We start from the raw sequence: 27,197 nt of genomic DNA, 5'->3' as shown, positions 1-27,197 counted from the left end.
AGTTGAGAGCACTGTAAACCTTCATAGCATTTTCTAGGCTGCCTGTTTCTAATTCTAGTTGCTACTACAAAACACTACATAACACAGTAAAGATCAGAGAGTGCTCTTAATTAATCATTACCTTGGTACCTAAACACACGTTAGATATGTTACCTCCTTCAACAAGAATTACCCTTGAATTTCCAACTCACAGCTTGCAGTGTAGTAGGGCAGTTCACCAGTCAGCAAGATACAAACACAAGTCTCTCAAGTTCCACTAACCAGCAACAAACCTACTGTATGTTTGCTCTAACAGCCCTCTCTCAGGGGCCTGTAGCAATCTGGAACAAGGTACTGCTAAAAAACAAGTCCTGAAGCAAAATTCAGGTTGCTCTCTCTAATGAGTCAGCCTGGAAACTCTTTCACACTCTTTAACACAGCTCTCCAGACACTACTGGTACATAAATCCTGTGAATCAACTCACCTCCTGATCACATACAGATCTCACAGAGTGTAGAAGCGCTTGGGGAGAAGCTACTTACGTGCATAGGAACCTCGCTAGAAGAGTCTGTGCCTACGCCTAGAGAAGGTGCCCAAAACCTGTGTCCAGGACCAGCCAGCTTCCCTCGTGCTGCTGGACACAAACCCAATATGCCTTAGGCATATTTTAACAGAAGGACACAAGCCTGGAGATACCATCGACACGTCACTGAAAAAACAAAACAGAAGATGAAAATCCCCACTAGCTCACAAATCCCGTTCAAAAGAGAGTCAAAATGCCCAAGAAACCCTGCAGTACAGAAAATTTCAAAAAGCTAGTACTGGAAAGCACATAGAAAACATATCATGAATAGAAATTGTTATAAAACTCTTAGTCACTTCCCTGCATGACCACCTATTCACTGCTGGATTTGAACACACATGTTTGACTGCTGCTGTAACAGAGTCCTGACAGCCCTTGTGCTCCTTCCTGTTCCTGACTCACTGACCTGACCCACATGTGCAGAACACTCAGCAGGTGAGCTCATGTCTTCCAAACACTCACACCGAGGAACTGAAAGGAGGGATCTGTAACACCTCCACGTGAGAAAGAGCAAACACTGATTGCCTTCAACATGGAGCAACCCTTAGTATAGAACTTGAGTATTCCACTTAGCTCTTAGCTCAAGCTCAATGGCAACATTTCATCACCGCTCACACTTATTTAAACCTCAGATAAGTTATCTTCCTTCATATCTACCTGAACCAGCCCCTGATTTCTCTGTTGCTATGACTGCTTGCCACTGGCAGCAGAGGATTTGTGGCCTCACATCAGCCAGCCGTGGTATCAGGCAGGAGCACAACTGAACACCGAGAACTAGCCAACGAATTAGGAACGACCACGGCCACTTCTCACACAGCTCTTAGGACAGCCTGGCATGACTCAGTCCTTGTACTAAACTGGGCTTTTCTTGTAATGATCAGCAAGGACTGACAGCTGGATTAGAGATGCCAGAAGAAACCATCTAACTGATTTGCTATTTTTCATTTTTTAAAAAAGGTCAAACCAAGTCTAGTTTTCAGCAGATATTTTCTGTTTTGATTTAGTACATGCACAAATAAACTTACTTACAAAGCAGGGGAGCAAAACCACAATTAAGTCCACAGGTTTTTTAAGTTTAAAGATGAAAGGTCATACCTACATGCATGTTCAAAGAAACTGTTGCATAGCATAAACTCTGGTTTAGGTGATTATGCTTTAAAAGGGTTCACATAATAAAGGTAATTGGCAAAAGACAGAGAAAGACACTTATGAGCTTTCTTGTTTTCCAAAAAGTCGTTTACACTTACTGCTCCTGGAGGTACTACACCCTACACATACAGTTTTCATGAGCAACGTGATCCTCTCAGTTTAGGATACTTCTGAGAGGTCCTAAAAGACATCACTAATTTAATGCAGATGATGTACTGAACAAGATTAACAGGAACATTACAAACCTAAAATGAGGTGTTTAATTTTGTCATGAGGTTAAGTTACATATGCACCCGACACCTAATTTCTTGGCTTCCATAAATGTAAGTAAAAAGTCACCAGCTCTCTTATTTACCTACTTACTTAGCTGTGTGACTAGTGTCCTCAGAATTGTCAATAAATGGATTTCCATTTAGATGCACACCTTATCAACTTTGCTTCTCACCCTACATCAAGTCCCCCGGAGACTTCAGAGGATTTCACAAGTTAAAATCCACAACCATGCTCTAGGAGTATCTTCTGTCAGTATTTTTGGAGCACTGTCAACATCAAAATAACTGGCTATAGGAAAGTAACATCTAAATTAGTGGTCCCAAATAAAAAAACGCTTCTGTTTGTTCCAAGGAAAACTCCATTTTTTCAGCTGTCTGTACATGAAACACAAATCACACTGCACGTAACCACACGTTCACATGGATGGCATTAAAAAAAAAAAACAAGTGTCCACACTGCTGTGGGTCCCACTATGTAGAACATTAATCTGTGCCATTCTAGAGAGACAAGCGAAGTTCAAAACCCAAAGGCTCCTATTTAATCATGACACATCCTGGAGCCTAAGAGTGTCATCACAGACCAGCCTAAAGGTCCTGCCTCTCCCAAGGAAATGCTACAGAAACACCACAATTTGAGCAAAGTAATAAGTGGAACCACATAACACCAACTCCTGAAGTAAAAGTAAACATGTCTTATCTCTTCCACAGACAGCTGGGGGGTTTGCTTTTGATCATTTTAAGTTATTTACATCTCAATTTTTTGCCTTAAGGTCCTTGATTTTCAAACAATTCTGCTAATCTTACAATCCAGAAGTGTATTTCTGAAGCCTCTTAGAGCATTCAAAAAACAAACCTCCCCATTGTACAGAGGAAAAGGCTTCCATGAACTTTACACTTGGCAGATACTGACGAGATAAGATCTGGACTTCTCATTCCCAAGTGTTTCCTCAGTTATACTTGGTACTTAGAGAACTCTGAGAATATACTGTTACACAACAAGTCAAGACTGACAACAAGCAGAATCTCTACCCATCTCATTCATGCAGTTGTATTAGTAGCTTAATGTCAAAAATACCATGCTAAAAGCTACTTAATTTCCTCCTTTTTGACTCCCAACAATTTTTTTTTCTTTAGAGACCCACACATTAATATAGTAGTTTGAGGGGTAGGTTTTGCTCTCAGAAACAGATAATGCACACTGTGGCGGTTAACCAAAGATGCATTTTTGAGAGAAGAATTCTGTTAACACCAATATGCTTCACTGGTAATATACTAACAGGCTAAGAAACCAGAAGATACAAAAGAACTGCGTGCCTTTTCAGAAAGGTCATTTTCCAAATGCAAATGAAAGGTGATTTGCCCAGTCCACATTCTTCTCCTTATACAAATATAAATCCCTTTTGTCTTAAGCATTGAAGGTTAACTGTTAGACAAGAAAAACTACCACTCAAAGTTCTAGAAGTAGAATAGTAAAACCAACGGTGCTTATACTGCATCTACAGCAAATTAATGACTGACAAAGCAGTCATGTAAAATATGTATTTTGTGTTTCTGTGCATATATTGTCTTCCAAGTGAACAGTAAGTGGTTTGCTGTTGAAAAATGTGAATAGGTCAGCTTCTAAAACAGTCTAATACTAAATATACTGCAACTGAGCTACATGCCTTCAGACATAAAGAAAACCACGTGTTCTAGAACAAAATCCTAATCTGGGGAAAAAAAAGAGATTAGCAGAAAGAAGTGAATTGTAAGAGCACAAAGGCTAAAAATTAAATTTTGGGGGTTTATTATTACAGTTTAGGGTAATGTTACTGTACTATAAGAACTAATCAAGGTATCTCTAAGCTAGTGACCATCTTCCTCACTCTCCATGTTTTTGATCAATGAGTTACCAAACAGGGTGGGGGAAGGAAATAACAAAACCAGACAGTGATAGGAAGGTACAAGCACAAACTGTTCTCTGATTCTCCCCTTTGAGCACTGCAAGCTCCAACAGCTTTACGAGCAGAACAAAGTACAGCATTATATCAGACTTCTCACTTCAGGAATAATTCTGCTTTAGGAATCCTTGCACTTAAAGCCAGGATAAAGGTTTTTAAAATAAATTGCACTTAGTTTTCAACAACAGATGCAAGTTTAAACTGTCTTCGGGATACGTGAGCAATGTTTCAGAGATGATAAACACGGGGAAAACGTTCACCCAGTTAAACCCACCTCCATGTCGATGTTTGCAGACAGGCTGTAAAACACAACACATACAGGAGCAACGCCCTCTCATTTTGTCAGTGAACAGCAAAGTAACAGTGATGTCTGACTTTTAAAAGGCTCAGTGTAGAGTTAGTCACCGTGGGGTGCTTTATTTCCCTCCCGTCCAAAAGCATCTCATCAGGTTGATTATTCAGTGCCAACGAGGACAATCAAGTTTGAAGTCAGACTGGCCAGCAAAAACCTTACAAAGTCAGACTGGTCAGCAAAAATCTTTCCTACCTAGACTCTCCAATAGTAAATTGTTACAGTCTAGTTTGGCAGGTCTTAAAAGTGTTAAAGATTCACGACAGAAACCATACTGTTGTCAGCTGTAGTATTTTCTCCTGTAAAAACCCAATGTTTTCACAGGTTTTGAAATTTTACAATTTCAAAAGCAGAACAAAAAGGACCAGAGAGCTCAGAGAAAGCTTCTTTACACACAAAGCACCAGAACATGGGGGGTTGCCAGACATATTTTTCACATGCATTTTTTAATAGTTTTGTGTCAAATATTAAGAAATTATTAAGCCAAAGCAACTTTTTTTTAAACACCAAAATCTGGCTCAGGATCTTCAGCATTACAGAAGTATATCAAGAGCTGTCTCTAGTACAAAACAACCAGGAGAGACAAGCCCTTCCATCTAAGGTGCAGAAATACTGAAGAGCCTCCAATATGCTCGGTTGAGGCACACATAAGTTTGTGGAACATATAAGAGTGGAGGTTGTTTGTTTTAATTAGAAACCTCCTTTTGTGCCAGACCATGCAGTTCTTGGAATTCCTTTATCTATAATGCATAGGACACAGATGTGGATTTCAGCACGTTTTGTAACAAGAGCACACGCCAAGAACCATTAAGTAAGAACGTCAGACTCCACAGGACGCCTCTTGTCGTGCTCCATCTGTTTGGAGCTTCAGCTCACCCGCCTGCCACGGGCTGTGAACACGAACTCAGAACATGCTCTGCACCTACACCAGCCCCTGAACGCGGGACAGAAAAGAGCAGCCAGGTTGCACAGCAAGTACTGATTTAAGGCAAGGTGTGTCAGGCAGGCAGCTGGGGACACTTATTCCTAGCAAGCTGTCATTTTGCAGGGCCCTAACTAACCCAGGAGGTGTTACAAATCAAATAGAGCGAGCAGACACTTCTCATTGTACATATTAGGACTGCCCCACTAAGAAGCTGAACTATTGGGGAGAAGTGCTCTGATGATTTCACTGCTGAATTATGTAAATAATTTTAAACTTTCACACAGACAGGACAATACACATAATCCCTAGATTTACACATGCTTACAGATTTCAACCTATAAAATTTAAGATGCTTGAAAAAAATCTGACACTTTCTTTGATTAGAGTAGCTGCACTGTTATTACTGGAACTAGTTTCACTGCAAGAAAGAATAACCAGCAACGTGCAAGGGAAAAATGTAGTTTCAGAGTAGCTTTAATCAGCCTGGTCATAAGCTGAGGCTGAAAACAATGCTGGTTTTGTCCTGCAACCTTCCATGCTCAACACAGCACTCATCTAGCAACTACACAGAATGAGCTGCTGCAGTTCACTGCAACCAACAAAAGATCAACTTCTTTCAATGCTCATTTTCATTTGGGTTGACAAAACAACCAGACTCACCCTGTGGCCACAGGGCAACTTTTGGACCCTGTGGGAAGTGAACGAGCAGAGGGTGAAGGGCAGGATGGCCCCTCGCAGCAACAGGCCAGCGAGATCTAGTTAAGCATAGCATGAGATGCCAAGGATAACTGATACGTGGTGACTGAGTCTTTCCAGTTCTGTGATGAGACAGACATTTCAGCACATTTCTCCATCTCAATCCCTCACACGATGACAGCGGCTCCTTTTTCCCCACAGCTGCAGCAGCAATTTACAGGCCTTTAAACTGGAAGGATGCAGGAAGAAATTCAGCATCAGCAGCAGTTCAACATCCCTTGTCCTTCAGCTGGAACCATCTCGACAGAGCGGGCTACAAACAAGTCAAAAAAAAAAAACCTCTCCCAAAAATGGCCCTTCTGATTAGAAGATCAGGTTATTCTTCCACACAACACGTGGTGGTATTGCTACTTAATTCCATCTGATGAACTGTGATAGTTTCAAGACAACATGTTTGACAGCAGGTTGATTAGCAAACAAGAGGGTAAATATTTTTGTCCTTCATGCTTTTAGTTTAAAAATTGTATTCCAAGAACAAAACACAATCTAGGTTTACAAAGTATACACCGTTACATAAAACAACACCTACACTCTAAACCAGATATTCCTGACAGCAATCCAATCAACACAGAAGCTATGGCTTCAGCCACACATTCTCACATGTCTAGTAATTCTTGGGGCAGCTCGAAATTTCAAACAAAAAAAAAAAAAGTATTAAAAGTAGAGTAAGAGAATGCCTTGGAAATTACCATGAAAGAAACAGCTCCCATCTGTAAAGTAGCAAAGGCTGACAGAGACTAATACCTACCTTCAGGTCACCTCCTGAGTCCCCCAGACAGTCTTTGTCCAGCTTAACCTATTTACAGTTATACTCTAATATCAGAACCAAGGAATGCTTACTGAATCTTTTACCTGTACATCTTTTGCTCGTTGCAAGGCTCTAAAACGGGGGGTTTCTGTACAAGCAGAAAACTAACTACTAATACCTAAGACAAACACATCCTCCCGTGGACCTCTGCAGCTCCCCCTTCCAACATTGATGGATGCTGACCAACTTTACTGGCAACAAACCATGTACTTAAACGCGAGGGTAGAGAGTGTTGCAAAGCAACACAGATGGGGGAACTTTCATTTTTAAGTAAGAAGGGGAAAAAAGTTAACAGATTACAGCAGACAGTCTGCTCTAACAGATTGCAAGTACAAAATGGCCATCTACTTTGTATTTGGGATGCTTCACATCTTTGCTTGGCACAAAAGGATGGTCTGATCTCATCCATACCAGGCTGTGACTGACAAGTACTCAGCGTGTTTACTATTAAATACTGTCTCATCAACTGATGTGTACACAATTGCTCAGACCTTACAAATGAGAAGAATGAGCAATCAAAGCAGACTAAAAGTCAAGCCCAAGCTCTACTTAAAGTTAACAAGATGGGCTTGAAAAGCTATTCCCACCATTAGGGACTAAGAACTTGACAAGATTTACCACTCCGAGGAGTTTTCTGAGACTCTAAAAGAAATTACTATTTTAGAAGTGTGTTTTAGAAGTAATAACGACCTGTACCCACTACAGCAGCTACCCACTGACACAAAACTTGAAAATTAAAAGATGTTTTAATTATGTGCTTCAAGTCTTCTGCTTCTTGACATAAAGGAGAAGATACCAAATTACTACAAGGTATTTCACAAGTTCGGGTGCTTAAGTATAAAAGAATTTACAGAGCATAAGGAAACGATTTCATTAAAACAAAGATCAGTAGGTGGAACAGTGAATTTGAACCACTCCCTGTTTCCTGTGCATGAGTCCTCAAGACAATTCACATGCAATTAAGAATTCTAATTCTCTACTAGCTCCATTCCCTAGTTCCTTAAAGCTTTAACCAAACTCTTTTAGTGGACTTGATGAATCCCAAATTGTAAAGTCTCAAAATGCATCAGAGGGCGGTTTGCTCAGGACATGCGTGTCAGGACAAGTCCCCACGTCAGAAGTCAGCAGAGGGCACTGCCACACACCTACAAATTAATATTTTGCTGCTCTTTTGGCCCTGAAAAATAGGAGGTCAGTCATGGGAGGAGAACTGTGCCACAGCCAGAACAACTACTACTCCTTGCCATCAGCAGTCAAGACCACAGGTACTCCTGACAGCTGCCCACACACAACATAGAGACAGTGTGAGATACCCACAGCTCTCACAGACACTAAGTCACCACACCAGAATTAAAACGCTACAGAAACAAGGGAGAACCCGAGGTCTCCACAGCTACATAGTGGTTAAAAATATTTCCATGTTTCTTATGGCATTTGGGGCAAAGGCAGTACACACCTTCCAAAGTCCTAACACACAAGTCAGAGAAACAAAGTCACTGGAACAGGTATGTCTGGAAAGAGACCAGGAAGGGGAACAGATCAAAGAGAAAGATGGCATAATGGACACTGAGGAAAGAGGGCAAGGAGGACGCTCTCAACACCACTGAATTTAGACCTCTAATGTCACACCACATCTACTTTCGTGCTACGTCTCACCTTCCGTTTCAACACGAATTTCACTTTATTAAGCAAAGTTAAACAATAGTCTCAAAGCTGTCCAAGTTCTCATTGAACACTCTCCCCTTTCTGGGAAGTTGAACACTGGTAAACTATTTAAGTCCCACAACTAGGAGACAAGGCCACAAGAAGGTGGAAAGGATCTATAAATAATAATAAGGACTCCATTTTTAGCAAAAATAATTAGGGCACACAAGTGAGTGACCAGTGGCAACCAGGAAACCAAACTACATGGAACTGCACAGTACATTACCCTTTATTGCCTTTTGCAATAAATCTGTGGAGAGCAGCAGCTGTTCTCTTCATTCCCTGTGCTATTGGTTAGGCTCACAGAGACCTTAATCCTCAAAATGCAAATACAACCGTTAGAAATCCATGTCAGGGGAAAAAACCCAGCTATCTATACAAGAATCTGATCATCACAAATTGAGATGCTCACCGTTGCTGTGATTTCCCTTTCAACCAACACAGTCTAAGTTGTTAAAATAAGAATTTTCTGGTCGATGCTTTTACAAAAGGAAGCAGAAACAGGTTCAGCAGCCCCATCTCATGTACAGAAAGTAAGCTTATGCCTCTTGCCTCTGGCGCTGTGTATGGCCCATGGGAAGACCACACTGACAAAGTGCACCAACAGCAGTTCTTCCCACAGCCTCTCTCTTCCAAACCGGCATTGTCCTTTGCCAATTTGAGAACACGATGCTCTACTTTGCAAGTTTCAATTACGTGACAAATCCCAAGGGGGTGGCAGCAAGAGGGAGGACTGCTGCTTATCTAGGTGAGTGGGCTGCAGCAGCAAAAAACCTCCGTGGTGGTTTGAGAGGGCTTCCCGACAACAAAGTTTTCAGATGAAATTACACCAGGCATCTTAAGGGGGGATGTTTGTCACCAACGAAACATGGAAATCCTGTTATTACACCTTGCTTTGGGTCGTACACTCCCGCCACATACTTTACACTAATTCGGATGTTTGTTGGACTGCTTTGTGTGCAGATTCGCTTCATTCGCCTGGCAAAAACTCACACGCAGCAAATCTCAGCTCGAGTGACCCAATAAGCCCTGGGAGCCCCGGTGCTACTCAGCAAGGAGCGCGAGGAAGACTGTTGCCCAAATCCTACTCAACGTTTATGAGGGAACATTATTCAAATGAGCGCAATAACCCACCAGTTTCACGAAGGAACAGCACAATGCCCGTGAAAAATACCGGAGGCTGCACTGCAGTTTATTACTCTTTCTCAAACAGAACTTACACAACGTGTAACATGATACCTCCCACCTGAGAAAGCTTGCCTCTTTGGCTGCCAAAAACTCGACTTGGCGAAGCCCAGAACACAAAGTAGAACAAAAAGACAAGACTGCCAGAGTACCTGTTCATCAGCTGGTGACCCGCACTGACCACACACCCCCATCTCGCACTCGCCGCCCTTCTCACGGCCCTCTCAGCTCTGCCATGAGTTAGAGAGCAACCACAGTTCATAGGTTATGATCGGCCACAAGCTAAAAAGGTTTATAGGTTACTTTACATCAATTTACAAGCAACGGTGTGACAGGCACAAGCAGTCGGCTTGTTTGTCGGCTCTGCAGCCCCAGGAAACTCGCCCTTAGAGCAGGAGACACACGGAGCGACCAGGAAGGACGAGTTATGCTCGCCAGGAACCCGGTGCGGTTTTGCGGGAGTTTCTGGGCGCACAAGGACTCTCCGAGGCACAGAACGCTCAAGGGGCGCGCAGGGCGCCCGGCTGCGGGGGACCGCGGGAAAGAAGAAAGGGACGCCGCCTCCCCCGGGATCACCCCCCGCCGCGGGAGATGAGCCGCCTCCCGCCGCCCCAGCCCGGCACTCACACGACCGCCCGGGAGATCATCCAGGACACCATCGCGGCGGCAACAGCACGTCCCCTCAGCCGCCCGGGCCGCAATGGCCGCGGCCCCGCCCCGCCCTCGGCATCGGCATCGGCGGCTGCGCGCATGTGCCGTGCGGCCGCGGGGCGGGACCGCGCCCGGAGGGGAGGGAGGGGAGGGAGGGGAGCCGCGGCCCTGAGGGGGCCCCGCCGCGTGTGAGGGGGTGGAGGTGCCCGGGGGTGACCGACTGAGGTGAGAAGTGTGTGCGTGTGGGAGATGCTCACTCCTTGCCTTGGCTTTTCCCCTGTGCCCCCCCATGCGCTTACATTTGCTGTAGGACTCACCAAAACCTCCGTGTCGCCCGATGAAGTCACCTCAGTGTGGTGGGACATGATGCTGGAGGGGTTAGATGAGGGTACTGTGTGTCGCCCGGCTGGAACCCTCCATAAGGAGGAGCAGAGCGGGGGGCAGCGGCTCCCTGGGCTCCACCACCCCCTGAATCACCCCGGGAAGGCGCTTGTTGACGAGCACTCGGTGCAAAAAGCTGTCTAAGGACACATCCTTGGGCGGTGGCACAGACTGCTATGTGCAGGTAAGCCAAGACTTCGGGTGAGCAGCAGGATACCTGTTGGAAGGATTAGTGCCTGTGCATCCTGTTGCCTTTGTTCCTTCCCTACACACCTTGTTATCAGCTGCTGCCCAAGGCAGGACAGCAGGAGAGCCCACAGCGCGACCTTCTCCAGGTATTCCTGCCGAGCTCAAGGTCTGGCAGGTCGGGACATGCAGGAGAAGCCGACTGCTCCCTGACAGATTGCCTAATCCATTGCAATCCATCCCCGCATACCAGCTTTACACTTCCTGCAGAACTGTTGCACACATAAAAGGACAATATTTTGCTAAAACTGACTCTTCATCTTCTCTCAGGAGAGGAGGTTGTGTGAAGTTCTGCCCGTGCCATCGCTGGAAACATTCAACAGTATTTACTCCTCTGATTTCAACACGAGTTACAGAGTGATACCAAAGCGACAGATATAGATGCCACTGAACGTGCCACTAAGGCAGCTAAGGTAGGGAAAGAGCAGGTTACTGTTTCAGTACTGCTCCTGGTGACTCTCACAGTAAGTGACATGCCAAAGTCAGCATCACCACTGTAGCAGAAATTAGTTCTTTAACAGGTCTTTAAGTGACGATAATGTGCAGTTTCCCTGCCTGCCATACAGCAAGAAGAAAGAGCTTAATCTTTGTAAACTACTTACTACCTTATTCAGATGAGAGGTGCGAGGTGAGTGCAGGATGGTTTCTGTTCCACAGGCAAGCACCAGAATTCCTCGCCTTCTCCAACGGGTAGAACCTAGCCACAGGTATCTTCACTCCCTTGCAGCCTTCAAACACAACATGTGCAGTCAAAAGGCCAAAAGAAGGGAAAGAAAGAGGGCGAATAAACAATTGTGGAACATTTCAACAATGACAACGTTTGAAAACTCTTGCTATAGTTGGATATTGTGAAATTTGAAGCCTGAAATGGGAAAGTATACATTATAAAAATGAACTATTTTTAACCATGTAGGAATTTTGGTCTTGCAAATAATGATATTGCCCATCTTGGGTGTCTCCTCAACTTGACCTTTGAAAGGGGTTACTGATGCAGGAAGAGGTAGAGAGGAATTTGTTTGTGAGCAATTTAAAGTACACCACTCATCAATCTCAGTTTTGAAACAGGCCTAACCTGAATGCATTCTTCCTTTCATTCAATGAAAAGAGAAATCTGAGCTACTGCTTCTATGCTCTCTGAATAACAATACAGTGGCAGACTGTACAGAGCAAACTCACACAGCAAAGCATTTGTAATATAAATTACCTGGGAGAGATTACATTTTAGGCTCCAGCTCTGTAAACTCCTGCTGCCTGCCTGACGCTGCACTGAAGTTTGTAGCATTCCAGTCCCTCCAGAGCAAACTGCAAGATGAGAGCTCCACTTTATAGCACGTGAAATTAAGTATACAATACATTTCTTCACCACAAGCAATTGTGTGTTTGGTACTAGCTCAGAGAACCATTCCAGGAAAAGACTGATACTCTTTTTTACTGTCTGAGATCATTTATATAATAATTCCATAGCTGCATATTTTATTTCATATGGAGTATGTTTTAGAAGAAAACCACTCCTTATTTTGTAGCAAGACATTTATTTTTCTTGTGTTTGTTGCCATGGCAATACTGTCTCTGGTGGAAAGCTAAATTTACATTTAAAGAGGCATTTTTTAAAGGGTAAAGGCAGATGGCTCCTAAGAGTAATTTACCTTCCTAAGAAGATTAGACTTTATTTCATAGAATGTTTTGAGACTTAATTCAGTGCAGCAAGCTGGGTGGTGTTTGCTGGGCCCCCAGCAGACAGACACAGGGATGCCACGTGAACTTCCCTGTATTCCAGTTCACACATAATGATAATCCATGCTCCTGCACTTCAGAAATAGAGCAACATGGCAATTAAATCCATGCCATGTACTTATTCAAACCTGGCGTGTCTTACTCATATGTCTGCCTATTTTTATCTAAGGAGTTATGTAAGGAGGAGACTTCCAGGTATCTCATTATGGGATATTTTTGACACTCCTTCCAAAAGCCACTTAATGTAGTTAAAAAGTTCTTGTAAATAGTTTTAGCAGTGTTTGGAGAATCATTTGTAAAGGCCACCTAACTTCTTTGATATAATACAATATATGTATACAAACATCAATGTTTAACTTGCACATCTTTTACAGGTAAACCAACATCTCAATTACCTTGCAGATGTGCAAATAGCAACTGAGCAACATTTAGAAAGACATGAGCTAGTTTCTGAGAGAGGGATTCAGCTCCCTGTATTAGGAGGATGTGCTCCCCGAAGACAGCATCACCTATGTTAAAAATGCATATAGGTTAATCACAGTACTGAGCTTTTATTAACTTTGCTGGTTTGTATTAATCTATTCTAGAGGAGTCTCAAATATAGAACAACTTGAAAAAATACGGAATTCTCTCAGTTACTGAATCATGTCACATATTTGTGATTTTGGTATTAGAACACAGAACAGATGATGCCAGTTTACTTGTTGAAACAACAAAATACAGAATGGGTGAAAATAACCATTTCTAAGCTGGTGTGATTATTAACTAATATGGCTGAAATTCATAGTTTATGCTACTTTCAAATATTTAACTCCTCATCTATCTTTCCTATGAAGCAATAGCAAAGGTAGGTTCTGATCTCTAAACAGCCCAGTAGTCCTTCTGCCTTAATGAGATTTCATTGGAGAGAGAGTGTTGGGCAATGCTGTGGACATTCTATGAACTCAAAGCAGCTGAAGCTTTTGCACAGAATTCTGGACGTGCCACTTCTTGTTCACGTGTGTGTTCAGCCTCCCAGCACAGCACCTCCCCGGGGAACAAGGCAAAGCCCATTGGTGTCTAACACAGCTGTGTCTTAAGCTATTTTTTTTCCCCAACACACAGACAGACAGAATGCCAAGAGGCCATATGTTTATCTTTTTCATAAATGTTATTGTGATATTTATTAACATTCCAAATTAGTCACATGAAGCATCCAACTTAATGAAAAACATAGTTTAAAATTGATATTTCTGCCTTTTTTTTTTCTTCCTTTGGCATGTTTAACCACTATTGTTCTCACAGTTTTATTACACACAGTCTGACATTCCTTTTAAAGCTCTTGCTTCTATATGAATAAAGTCCTTAAGTTTTGAATAATTTCTTCCCCTCATGTTCAGAGATACACCTGCAAATGTAAAACCTGAAAAGACAAACAGCAACATGACGTAAAATTCATGGTTTAGGGGGTTTCTTGGAGTCAGTTTACCAACTTTCAGGGCCCTGACAATTTCAGTTACTTCTGCATTTTAAGCAGTGTGGAATTTAGAATTAAAAAAGGCATCTAATTGGAGTTGTAGGATGACTGCACTACATAGTAGAGGGAAATCTTTGCAAGACGAGTAAGCAACAACAGGCCCATGGATTTTTTCCTCCTAAGACTACAAAAGAATGAAGTCTAGCACTGTTAATTCTGTGAGTTATAGGTCAGGAAGAGCAGATAAGGACAAAACACCAAAAGCAACTCAGAACAGCCCTGTCAATATAAAGCCAGAGCATTTTCATCACTGCAGCACTAGCCTGTTTTGACTGCACCAGGCAATTCAGACAGAATCCAATTAATTTGATTAAAAGTACAAACATTAAAAGGGTACTCTGCTTCCTATTTTAAAGAAAATTCACCATGCAGTGAAAAGGCTTGTCGTGAAAAGGCAATCACTATTGATTTGTTTTATCAATTTTTAATGGGTTGCAATGGGTTAAGTGCCTCTAATTCCTTCTTACCAGAAACATAAGAGCACCCCTTAGGATTTTTTTTTCTTAAGGGAAATGTGATCTGAAGAGGAAGGGGAAAGTTCAGAACAGCTCCATCTGAAACTTTCTCCTGGCAGCAGTCATATGTCCATCCTACCTTATTGCTTCCATTTGGAGCTGAAAGCGTATGAAATGCAGCCCCACAAGGGCAAGCTGAGGCAACAGAGGAGCTGATCTCCAGCTCATCAGGAGTACCCAGGAGGCTCTCACAAAGCAGCTCTGCTGCCCCTGTCACTTCCCTCTGTCTGCATTGATAAGCCACAGAGAGAGAGGTCTGACGTGTTGTACTGGACCTGCAAGCATTACTCTGTATCTAAGTGTGACCACACCAGTACAGCCCAGCAGGGCAGTCCCCTGGACAAGTTGACATAGGTTATTTTTCCCCTGTTCCCTAGTAGAACAGCATTAAAGCTGTTAACTTCTTCAAAAGCTGCAAATGAATGTTTCAGTAAATATGCCTCTCTCCTGGGAGCAAACCCATTTTAAATGATGGGCTTCACATACTATGGTATCTGATGATCTCTGGGATTTGAAATCTGTACACAGAGACACAGACCAAAGCCATATTATTCCTTCCTGTCTGGGTAGTGTCATCTCAGCTATATTCCATCACTACTTGTGATGCATCACATTTAATAATTATAGCAATATGTTAGAGATTTTTTTTTTAAAATACACTCTCTGCTTTTGATGTTTCTGATCCCTATGGAAAGCTTATGCTATTTTATAGTCTGCTGACTAAGCTCATGTGCACACCAGCTGCATTTTATCAGGAAACAATGTTTGCCTTTTGAACTGGCTGATAGATTTTACTTAAAATGAAGGAGATATACATTCTTTGGCAACACTTAGAGCCTTGTTCAGCACAATATCCATTTGCAGAAAGTCACAGTCTCCAGCCAGCTAAACAGTGCAGCAGCCCATGACCATCAGCCCAAAAGAGGTGGAAAAAAACCCCATATCTTTGAACTGGAAAGGACCCCAAATTTATCTGCTGCACAACAAAACTAGGATCACCCCATGCCATTTGGGCAGATGTCTTGTCCTACCTGTTCCTGAAGCCTTTTAACAGAGATTACACACCTTTTCTTACGATGTTTACTAGCCTTTCATTATCCTGCTGGGAAGCTTTTCCTTGTATCAAAGTTAAGCTGAGTCAAGGGGTATTCTGGAGTTTTTATCCAGCCTCTACCAAGCTTGGAAGGAAAAGTGTTAACTTCCTTCGCAACAACGTCAAAAAAACCCCAAACCCAGTACTTAAGCTATTAAATCATCCCTTGAATAAATAACCCCAATTCCTTATGGGATATTTTCTAGACCTTTCCATTCCTTTTATTACATCCAACTCTACTGAAATGCAGAGGCCAAACCCCACACAGAGCTTGAGAGGAGCCTAATCAGTATCAAGAGCTGAAGGACTACATTGTACATTATCCAGCAACTCAAAGGCTGCCAGCAAAGGACACCGGGCTATCAGGTTTCCCTTTCTTTCTCTCCCACCCTCCCAGAGCAGCACACTACAATTAGCTGGAAGAGCTATCCAGGGGGAACACTCCTGTGAGCCAGGATAGCAATTCCCATGTGCAACCCAAAGTTAGCCTTTAGCCAGCTGACCCCACTATGCTTTCCTTACTCATTCTAAGACAGGTCTAGTCAAAACTGCTGACCAACAAATGCATTAAGGAAGCTGTTTTATTAGACAGTGTCCTGATGTTGGTTCCCCCCCCTTGGAGCAATGCTTTCTGTGTCCTCATTACTTGAGTTCCTTTTCTCCCAAGAATTGTCCTCTCTCTGCATTCTCCCCTGAACTGGGGAAAAGGATCTCTTTCCATATATTTTAAAACAGGAAGGGAATATAGTTTCATCCAACTTAAAACCCAAGACACAGAAATCATTAATTCATGTGTTGTGTCGGATAACCTTTGTTTTCTAGAAGCAGTGTTGCCAACAAAGGCTATTGATTTGAAGGCATCTGAACATCGACTTTGTTTTTAATTTTCATCAGTAAATTGTTTTTCCTTATAGAAAACTAGGCCCATGCTTTTAAACTTTGAATTTGCCTTTAGTTTCCAGTCATTGGTTCCTACTGTGCTCTAAGTGATAGATTAAAGAGCTCTTTCACGCTCATTATCTCTCCACAAGGACTTATGCATGCATAAGTCACTTTTCCATCTCCTGATAAATTAACTTGCAAGTTTCTTGAAATGTTTTTCTAGTCCCTAAATGCTTCATGTAGATTTCTAGCTCTAACCCAAATTTTTTTCAGCACTTTCATGCACTGAACTCTGTAACCAGATTTCTGTTAACTCTATATGACTTGGAGTGGCATAAGTCTGCCACCTACTTTTATTCTCATTAACAGAGGAAGCAAAATTGGAGTTAAAAAAAGTTATTGGGTGCTCATATTCAGTTGTTTGTCGTCTTTGATCTGGGCATCTTCCTCACATGCTGCTTCTCAAAACCCTGGTTCCCAGTCTGAAGGCATTGTTGATCTCTGTTCTTGGAAGGCTCACTTAATACACCAAAAATTACTTTCCTCTAAAAGAGCCCAGGTTATTAAGCACTTCCCAAGGATGCTGTTCTCCCTTGCTGGAAGTTAAGAGAGTTAGCACAAGGTTTCTTCAGCTACCCAGGGAAGGGGGAGCTGCTTCTTACTATACAGAGAGTGACTCAAGTCAGCACCGAAGAAAACAAAGGTTATGTGTAAAAAAAAAAAAAAAAGTTGGCTCTTTTGTTTGCTTATTTGTCTAATATTGCCAAAACTAGCAGATACACAGAGCAAAGTGTCTCTTTTGGTCCCCAGGTCCCTAAACAGAAACCCTTTCTGCCTCAAAAAGGCCTTTCCCATCTTCTGTGGCAAGGAAATCTCGCTTTAGTTCTTTCCTCTGTTATTTCAGCAGGACATTGCCAGCTAACAGGGTACATCTCTATGTAGTCTGGTATCCTTAGAATATAAGTGCAAGCTGTTTAAGACATTAGCAATAATTGTCAAAGGCTTGAAGCTTCTCTGGGAAACAGCAGGAGGCTTGCACAGGAATTCTGTGCACTGCTAGAATTCCCTACCAGAGTGTGTTACTCTGTGCTCTCTCAGAAGGCAGCCTGAAGATGTGTCTCATACTAGGAACTCTGCCACCTTTGCTTTCCAAAGAGCCTTTTAGTTCTTAGGAAAGTTGACTCTGAGAAAGGGAGTGCAGACAGTCTTTCAGCCTGTCTAGACATTCTGGATTCTGAATGTTTAATGGCCTGGTATAACATAGCTGGACTAGAGCAGTGAAAAGCGAGGAAGGCAGGAAAAACAATAGGCAGAACTTCTGGTTTAACAGGCATAAATACACTGTGGCTGTAGCTGCTCTGAGCTGGTAGCCTGCAGGAGGCTAGGAAACAATCATCCACATTATGTTAAGGAAGCTCTGTCTAGACAAATCAGAACTTCTTCCCACAGAGGTTTACCCTTTTTTGCATACCACTTGTCTCCTCGAACTTGCTACAAATAACTGCTAGCCATCAAAAATTGACACCAAAAGGCACTGTCCCACAAGTTAAAAATGGGAATTAGTAGCTGGTTTGTTTTAGTTTGCTTTCCCACAATATTCCTGTAAAGACACAGTTCTTCCACATAGTCTTTTTTTTCATCCTCTCTAACACATTTTGGAACACAATCCATCAAGATACATGAAAACAGAATTAACACAAAGGAAAAAAACCCTACAAAATCAAAGGGTAACCTAAAACTCGGGAACCTTAGCAGCTGATCTCTGGAATACTTAAGACCACCAATTCCACAAGTGATGGATGCTCAACAATTAACAGCACACATTGTTGATGAGCTGAATTAAAAAACAAAGTCACCTTTATGGTTTTGAGTGGCTTTTAAAGTTTGTGGTTGACACATAGGGTTCTTAAGCACAAATCAAGCACCCAAGTTTCACCATCCTTAGCATAGAACAAGTCTTGTAGCTTATGCAAATGCTGAAAAGAAGACATTAATATCTTCCCTCACTTTATTTCCCTGTAGACAAGTTGCATCGCAGCTGCAAGCATGACTAAAAATCTCATGTATCGATGACTCCAGTCTTCAACTGGTCTAGCAGTTACCGATCATGTGCTTTCAGACCCCTTTTTCATCTAAGAAAGTTAAATTAACTTGAAACCCAAGTGTTAAATTGCTGGGTGGTAACTTCGAGGGCTCAAAGCAGTTTAAGACATAAGCTGACTCAGAGTCAACGCAAGTCTCTGGAGCTGTGCTTATTACAACTATTTCCTTAAACTTACATTTCATCCTTCTGTTGTCCATAATTGAAAACAAGACAGCAGATTTGCATTACATTTGGGCATGGGAGAGTCCCAAATTAGGGGTTTCATAGGAGCCATTCAAGGCCTCCTCCTGTAAAGGGAACATCCCTCCTCAGCCCAGGACATCAGTGCTGCCACACAGGCTGGCTCACCACCTGTCTTGGACCTTGACCTTTCTGAATCATGTCAGACAAAGCTGTGTGCAGTCATCTGAAGTCTGCTTTAGGTAAATAACCACTGGGATTACAGAGCCAGCAGAAATGACTTGATGGCCTTTTCTGAAGTCCAGGTTAATGCGGTGTTTTTAGATACAGACCAGCCTGCGCTGGGGAAGTTTCTGCACACTATATCCTCTAATTGCAACTTGATGCTTTATAATGTGGGGCCATCTTCCGTTAGATGTGGCCAAATAATGAATATTCACAGGTGGTTACTGCTGCAACTCAGTAATACCAAGCAAAGTTCTGGGAACATCATTTTGATTAAAAAGGAAGGGAGCGTGAAAGTAGAGGACCAAGATATGAAGACTTAATTTTAATTACTTTTTGCCTCACTTCAGCAACTTTTAACACTAAAGCTAAAAAGTATTTTAGTCTATTACTCTGAAAGCAGGATCAGTATCTAAACACCGAAAGGGTAGCACAGGACTCCTTCTGGCACCCGATATGTTCTGGGGTTAAGGACCTGATAGCGAGAGCAAGCCCACCTTCAGACCGCCCAGCTGAAAGGAGGCAGGTCTCCTGCAGAGCTGTGTTCACAAAGCATGGAACCACCTGGACACACCTTGCTAGAATTCGGTACTAACCAGGATGTTATTTATACACCTAAGAATGGTTACTAGAATCTTTCTTGAAGATGGAATAAAGGAGGATGAGCCACCTCTTCTCAGTGGTGCCTAGGGAAAGGAAAAGAGGCAATGAGCACAAGCTGAAATACAGGAAATCCCATTTGAGCTCAAGAAAATATTTTTCCCACTGTGATAGGTTGCCCAGAGAAACTGAAGTCTCCAACCTTGAAGATTTATTCAGAACTGGGCTGGACATGGCCCTGAGCAGCCAGCTCAAGGTAGCCCTGCTCTGAGTAGGGGGGTCAGACTAGACAATCTCCAGAGGTTCCTTCCAGCCTCAACTAGTCTGTGACTCCAAGACCATCTTTTCATTCAATTAAATGACACAGCAACAGCCAAACGCAATCTTCTGCTGTTAAATCCAAGAAGACATGCAAGTCCCTTCTCATCTCTCTGCTTGTGTAGGTCTGTGCCTCTTTCAGATTGTCATTATAAGATGTAATGTTTCATTACAGTTCTTGCAGTAAGGGCAGACTTAAATCAATTCCCTTTTTAGGGCCAGTTTCGAGCGTAGCCTGAACAAATGTGACAGACAGACCCTGGAACACTCCTAATGAGAACAGTAAATTAATCGAAGGAGTTACTGGCTCAGTAGAAAATTTGTGATAGTTTTAATTGGGATAACAGTGCCAGGAAAAATACTAAAGTAGCACTGCTTGATCAGCACAGAACCAGTAACATAATTTGTTTACACCCTGTGCCAGACAACACTATGACATATTAAGACAATCCTTACCAAAAAGGATATTGTTAAATAATAGCTATTACTGAATTGCAGGACACAATTAACACTAATTTGTTAGCCTTCCCTGACACAGAAACTCATCAGGACAGGCAGCTGGAATACAGGAGAGAAACCTGTGTATCAGTTTTAATCTAATTGGGAGACAGTTTGCTGGCAGGAAGAAAGAAGAACTAGCATCGCACAAAAATAACTATCAGAAAAGTCTGTTAAAGGGAGGTTACTACATGTGATAATTACTGTTTCAGACAAAACTGGTAAACAGTTATGCTTAATGAGATAAAGATATGGGGGAAGTGCTACAGTTGCATTAAGAAAATGCAAAGGAACTTGGACAGCAGAGTAGTAAGTGAAGCTAAGAGAGAAAGAAGAATTTGAGAAGACAGGATGTTAGAGAAATTTTCAAAAAGAAAACAGTTAAGTAAAAGAAGTTTTTTCTAAGCTATTATGAGCTTTTCTTTCTACCTCAGTTTCAGAAATACCCAACCATCTTTCTGTTATTGCTTTTCTTCCTCCCCTGACAAACAAGTAGCCATAAGTTGTCATCATTTCCCCCATCCAGTGCACAGTTTAATGGTAGCTGAACTCAGGTGTTTCTTATCTCAGCTTTAGGCCTTTCCTAAACCCTAAAGCTTCCCATTTTCTTTTTATTGTATGTATTGTACAGCAGCATGCTAAACCATTTCCTTACCATAACCATTGCCTGTTTTAGTTGTGTCAGGATAAGTAATACTAACATCCAAGTGATGTCAGTCTAAAGCTGCTGTTAACAGGAGCCCCTGCTTCTCAAGGGGTCACAACCCCAGCACAATTCATATAGAAAGTGGAAGTTCAAAAGGTAGAAAGTTCCCTGGACAGCAGCACCAACACAGCTCTTTAGACTAATTTTTAATAAGTTTTAATATAAACATTGTGAAAGCTATGTACAGAGTACTAATCAGATTATAAGAGTTCTATTCCGCTGTGTGTGGGGTGCCATGTGAACCTTTAACAACTCAGGAGGCAGAAGACTTTAGCCAGACCTATTGTACATTTTCTCTCTTTTTCTCTTTACTACATAATAAACTAGTGAACTCCAGCGAGGATAAGAGTCCTGACCCACCTCCCAGTTAATTCAAAGATGTATACATTTATTTCAGTGCTGAATATACCCTATTCTTTTTGTCAGTAATAGTATCTACTTATAAAACAATCAATTTAAACACCTTTCATCCAGCACAGAAAGAAATTCCTCTACAATATTCTGTGAAACTTTAGCACATCTTAAAACCAAGATAAAAGTCTACCATGGAAGTAATAACTGTCTTCACAGGATTGTTTGTGTTCTTAGGGATTTTCTTTTTACTGTTACCCATCTGCTAACCTTCAAAAGCTACTAATTGTAAAAACACAGAGATAGCAATAGCCAAGCATTTAATGCTACTTAAAAATAAATAGAAATACTCACATACTGGATAACCCACAAAGCTTGTGCTCCAGAAGCCCACGTGAGAGAAGCATGCCTATCTATACACCCAGCTAGGTTTCTAGCTAGTGCCCTCCCAGCAATAGGAAAGAAAAGAGAAAAAGAAAAAGAAAAAGAAAAAGAAAAAGAAAAAGAAAAAGAAAAAGAAAAAGAAAAAGAAAAAGAAAAAGAAAAAGAAAAAGAAAAAGAAAAAGAAAAAGAAAAAGAAAACCACTTACTGGCCTTTATATAGCTTAAGTGCAAGTGGGAGGAAGCACTACTAGAAGCAAAGGTTCCTGGGAAGGTGATTAATTAATTTTTAAGGGTAATTGGTTTCAGGTTTTATGTGTGAGTGATTGACAGGAGAAAGGAGCTGCTCAGTAAAAGCCAGGCCCTATCAGAAGGACCACCAGCACTGCTGAGGCTGTTCAAGCTCTGAGTATGCTCCATCTCTTCTGGAGTTTTGTTCTGTGGGTAGATTCCCTCAGCTCAATAAGAATTTGTCCTCAGTTCTGGTGCTGCTTTCTGGGCAGTACAGCATATGCTGTCGTGGGAGAGGTCTGTTAGGGGCTGACCGATATGCCTAGAGTTTAGAGTGATTCTTCAGAAGTTCTAAGCCTTAAGCTGGCATCAGTAGCTCCATGAAAGGTGGGGAAGAAACTTGAATGGAGATGTAACATTACTAGGATGGCCACAGAAGGGTTCCACCGCTGCTGCTGTGCATCATCCTTGCTCTTAATGCTTGCACCTGGGCTGAGGGACCAGTAGAAATGGCATCTTCCATCTGTGGCCTGAAGAAACTGAGAGCATTTTCCTTCCAGCAAATTCAAAGAGGTTGTTTTAGGTGGAGACATCATGTGATAAGGTGAAGGCAGGGCCCTGCAGTTCCACCTGAGGAATTAAGGCTGTGGGTATTCAGGGAAAGGTGGAGACTCACAGCCTTGTTATCTCTATTCCCCCACCCTCTGCATTTTACCTGTACAGGGTGTAAACTCATCAGGACTGGGAGGGGCTGTTTGGTACCAAGGTGTAGTGCTGGTCTAATGATGCTTTCCCCTCAGGCTGCACTTAAACACTCCCTGCAGAAAACAGTGGCAGCTCTTAAAGGCGGTGCCATCCCCAGCTGGAGGGAGGTGTCCAGCCCCAGGGCAGAATCAGGGGTGAGCCCAACTCAGCAGCTCCCGAGCTCAGCAGAACCCAGCCCTGAAGCTTCACTGGGCTGAGCTGGCTGACTGTGTATTTAAAACAGGTGTGAGGTAGTCAGGAGCTCTGTTTGCTGGCTCGAGTGTAAGGCAGTGTTTGAGGGTGGTGAGGGGCAGGGGATTAGGGTTGGGTTAATATTTTAAGATGTGAATGAACTTCTGAGGAAGAGGATGTACTGAAGGCCATAGATATTTAATTTGTTCAGCCATCTTTTGGTGATATCTCGTTAGCTGGAACAGAAAGAAATGGTGAAGTCCAAATCTGCTTTATTCATGTGCTCTAGGCTACAAATTCACTGTGAAGCATCACATGGAGGCTCAGTAGTGCTCCTTGCTGTTGTCAGCATGGATAGAGTGGCACCCTGTGAACTGCAATGTTTTCTTGTGCAGATATGGCTGGAGTGATCCGCAAAGGCAGTGAACTTAAATCCCCTGTGTGCTGCAGCAAGAGCCAGGAGGGTATCAAAGAAGTCCTGAGGGTGATACCTGGGCACAGAGGGGTGCTGTATTCACCTGCAGTGTAAATACAGTGGTAAATTTGCAGCCTTTTTACAAGTGAGAAAGCCAAGACACAAGACGAGATTAGGAGTGGTCAGTGGACAGCCCCAGATGGAGTTGTGACTGTAGACAGTCAGAGATGCAATAAATCACCACAGGGGATGTTAGTGGGAGAGCTGGGGAGGTAATGCCACAAACCACAACTCTTGCTGTCATGCACCTTTGCACCCCCAGGTGTTTAGTGCAGCCTTTGCACCTGCAATAAATAGCTGTCTTCAAATAATCATATTTTCCCACTGATCCTGTGTCCCATTCAGTGCTCAAGGACTGCCTCACCACTCAAATAATTCTGTTTTCAAGGAAGATGGTTTTGGTAGGATGCATTAAGAAAAGCCCTTGGACTCTCTGTAGAAGATAAGACAATTTGAAATCAAAAGTTGGCTTTGTTACAGAAGGAACTGATGCTTGAGGGGAAAAATGTTTTTTTTTCTTGGCTGCAATTTTTCAAGTTAGGAAACTTTTAAACCAAACCTAAATATAGATTATTAACTTTCTGATGCTGAACCCTAGAAAACATTAAATGTGACTTTCCAAATTTCTGAGGAATTATGAATTCAGAGGAAAATTATGCTTGCTATCTCTCAAGGAAAGGTAAAATAGATCTAGAAGTATACAGGACATATTTTAGGAAGAACTAGCTCAATATCAATTCTGCTTAAGAATTGTGACAGTGGCAAGTCATTTTGCCTTTCTCAATTTTCCTTCCTGCAAAGTGGAAATAACCATTTCAAAATGTGGCATTTATCTGTATGGAGAAGGTGCATTCACTGCCAATACAGGCTGTGCTGCATTTCAACCTGGAAGTCAGAAAAAGCTCTCAGTAAAGATCTTGATTTTGCAACTGCCCAATGTGTATACTTTCGGGGAAGTGGGACTGAAAATATTTGGGGAAAAAAACCCCTTCCCCTTTATTTAGCAAGCTGTAGGATTTAAAGGATACTGTTAATACAGCCTTTTCAGGTGATTTCATATCCACTGAAGCAGGGTTTATAGCCACAGGAGCCACTTGTTGGAGGCATAAACAGCAACATCAATGTTTTTTTCAATTATAGCAAAAGATGGAAGATGTAGAGATTTTTGAAATCATGGAAATAGCTTTTCTTGATGCTTGGAGGGATAGAGGACTGAGACTTATTTCCCCCAGCTTCCCATTCCCGTGCCTTTGTGCCAAGGTTCCTCTTTCAGGTGTGCTCAGGTGGTTAACATGTGTTTGATGTGCAGCTCGGGTGAGAGGATGACCCCAGCAGGTCATTCCCAGCATCAGGGTCGGCTTTCCTTTGCTGGAATGGCTGGACTTTTTTACTTGGCCAGGAAATCTTGGTGGCTGAATTATCAGTCACTGTGTTTACTGCCAGAGCTGCACTGGGGCCACGTAGGAGTGCAAGGGGGGAGTTTGTCTGCAGTCCATTTCCCAAGGGGAGTTCTCCTTCCCTGGGGCTCAGTCTAGAGCTGTTTTTCTTTATTTTTCTGTGGACTTCTCCAGCCTGAAGGTGTCAGCTCTGTTTTGTTGTTGCCCATGGGCATGTGGCTCTGAGTGTTGCTCCTGAGCTCCAAAAGGATAATTCCTCTGATCTTTTTAGAGGCTTCCTTATGACACTTTCTTTGGAAGATGCATCAGTTCATACTATCCCTAATTCTTCCGATCCTGTGAATTTTGGTGCTTTGAATTTCCCATTCAAGTATTCCATATATTTATCAAGGAAATAGGGAAGGTGTTGCTTTGAAAAAGGAATTAATGTATTGGTTTGACACCTGCAAAGGCTTCTGAGAAAGGAAGAAGTCCTGCTGAAGTGTGATAGAGCACAGACTGTTTAAAAGTTAACATCTAAGCTATTTTCAGGCCCTGCTCCACAGCATCATGACTTTGTGTTCTGTTGCAGATAGAGGCTCCAAGATGACTTATCCACAAACAGAGCATTCAGTGCTCTTCCAGTTTACAGCACTTTGCAGAGAAACCAGGAGAGAAGGAAGCAGCAAAGAAGAAATGGATAAATGAATGGAGGCTGAAGGTGGAAAACACATTCAGCAACTTGTGGGTCTCACGTACACTGATCCACCTGAATATATTGACCTTCCCAAAGCACCTCTGTGGTAACAGAAGCTGCTCCAAGCTGAATAAGTGAAAGAGAGAAGAGCTGAGATGTGGAGTTACTGGGGAGTGATGCTGCCCTGACAATTCGCCAACACTTTCCCTTGAGCTGTGTTCTCCTGGTCTAGCTCAGGGGTGTTGTGAGGAGCAGAGCCCTTCTCACTTGGCATCTGGGAACTGACAGCTGACCATGGGAATTTACACCTACATGTCAATATTACTAGATCTTACTGATATTTTCAGGTAATAACAACTGTAAAATGGTTCGGTATTGAACAATAGCCTTTAGTGAATTCTAATCTGTACTAAAATGTGATTCTGGTGTCAGTGCTTTGATACAAATTTTTGGAACAAATTAAAAATACTCGACTCTTAATATTTTGTTATTCTGTGATGAATTCACGGGTTCAGTCTATCAGAATCATGTAAATTGGCTTCTTTTGGCATATTTTACATTTTGTTGCACACTAATGTAATCTACTTAATTGTAGAATTCAGTAATATCTCAAATTACTACTTGGTTAAACAAGAGGGAATCTGATACAAGAATTTTGATATGATTAATACTTATTTAGTAATTCCTGTAACTTCTTTGTATGCCCTTTATGAATAACTGCGCTGTTCTTAAACTTTTGCTCCTTCTGCACGATTGCAGTACTCATCTGTTGGTTGTAGCATTACCCTGGAATGTGGATGAAGATCTCATTTAGCTCAAATGCACTGTGGCTGCTCCTGCAGCTTCTCTGGAACACACCTCCATGTATCCCTGGCCTGTTGCCATGGGATGCCAGGCACCTGTAGGTTCAGGTATAAATGTTACATCTTGGAACTTATTCTAATACTGTGAACAAACTTGTGCATGATGAATTGATTTCTTTTTTGTTTGTTTGTTTTCTGCTATAATTACCTTCTCTTGTACCAGAAGTTATTTGTTCCACTGAAATCCATGGGAATGTGCGAAGTTGGCACTCTTGATTTATTGCTTTTGCCTCATAATCTATTTTGCAAAAAATGCACTGTTCAAATTTGCTTTTAGTGCTAGATGAGAGATCATTAACTCGCTCTCTTGAGGGCAGGCGTCCCAGTAAAGGCAGGCAGAAGTTCAGGAAAGCTACACCTCCAGATAACATGAAGGAAAAACTCTTGATATGCAAACATGGCATTACTACAGCCTGACCACGGGCTCCATGGAAAGAACAACAGACTGACAGCACAGGGCTGCATGGCCTCCTTGGGAGATAGAGCCCAGGCTCTCAGCTGAAGGCTGTGTGAGTCTCTGAGCTCACTGCTTGGTTATCCTGTTTGCTGGCATTCAGCAGTATCCAATAAAGTCTTCTAGGTTGA

At 42.3% G+C, this 27,197-nt stretch overlaps 1 protein-coding gene and 1 long non-coding RNA gene across 6 annotated transcripts in view; one reads left to right on the top strand and one right to left on the bottom strand.

Moving 5' to 3' along the window:
- The window catches only part of REEP3 (receptor accessory protein 3), a 35,709-nt gene extending 25,336 nt beyond the window's left edge, over window positions 1-10,373 (bottom strand). For 2 of the 4 annotated variants that reach the window (XM_051800644.1, XM_051800645.1), the window contains exon 1: window positions 9,806-10,235. In XM_051800644.1, coding sequence (XP_051656604.1) covers window positions 9,806-9,915 — 110 coding nt within the window. In that variant the 5' untranslated portion in view covers window positions 9,916-10,235. Of the gene's footprint in view, window positions 1-3,427; window positions 3,430-4,849; window positions 5,836-9,805; window positions 10,236-10,280 lie in introns of those variants that run through there. The other 2 variants (XM_051800647.1, XM_051800646.1) reach the window with 2 other exon arrangements.
- Window positions 10,374-10,456: 83 nt separating this feature from the next.
- On the top strand, window positions 10,457-26,229 carry LOC127477001 (uncharacterized). Of its 2 annotated transcripts, none has more exons than XR_007906809.1 (3): window positions 10,457-10,529; window positions 11,202-11,344; window positions 25,645-26,229. It is a non-coding gene; the product is annotated as an uncharacterized LOC127477001 (long non-coding RNA). The 2 variants fall into 2 exon arrangements; XR_007906808.1 differs by having other exon boundaries at window positions 10,483-10,869.
- Window positions 26,230-27,197: the final 968 nt, after the last annotated feature.

This window comes from Manacus candei, unplaced genomic scaffold (genome assembly GCF_025592945.1).
Source record: "Manacus candei isolate 608988 ecotype Guabito, Panama unplaced genomic scaffold, ASM2559294v1 h1tg000050l, whole genome shotgun sequence".
In the NCBI taxonomy this organism is placed as follows: domain Eukaryota; kingdom Metazoa; phylum Chordata; class Aves; order Passeriformes; family Pipridae; genus Manacus; species Manacus candei.
This window is presented reverse-complemented; position numbering and strand designations above follow the sequence as displayed.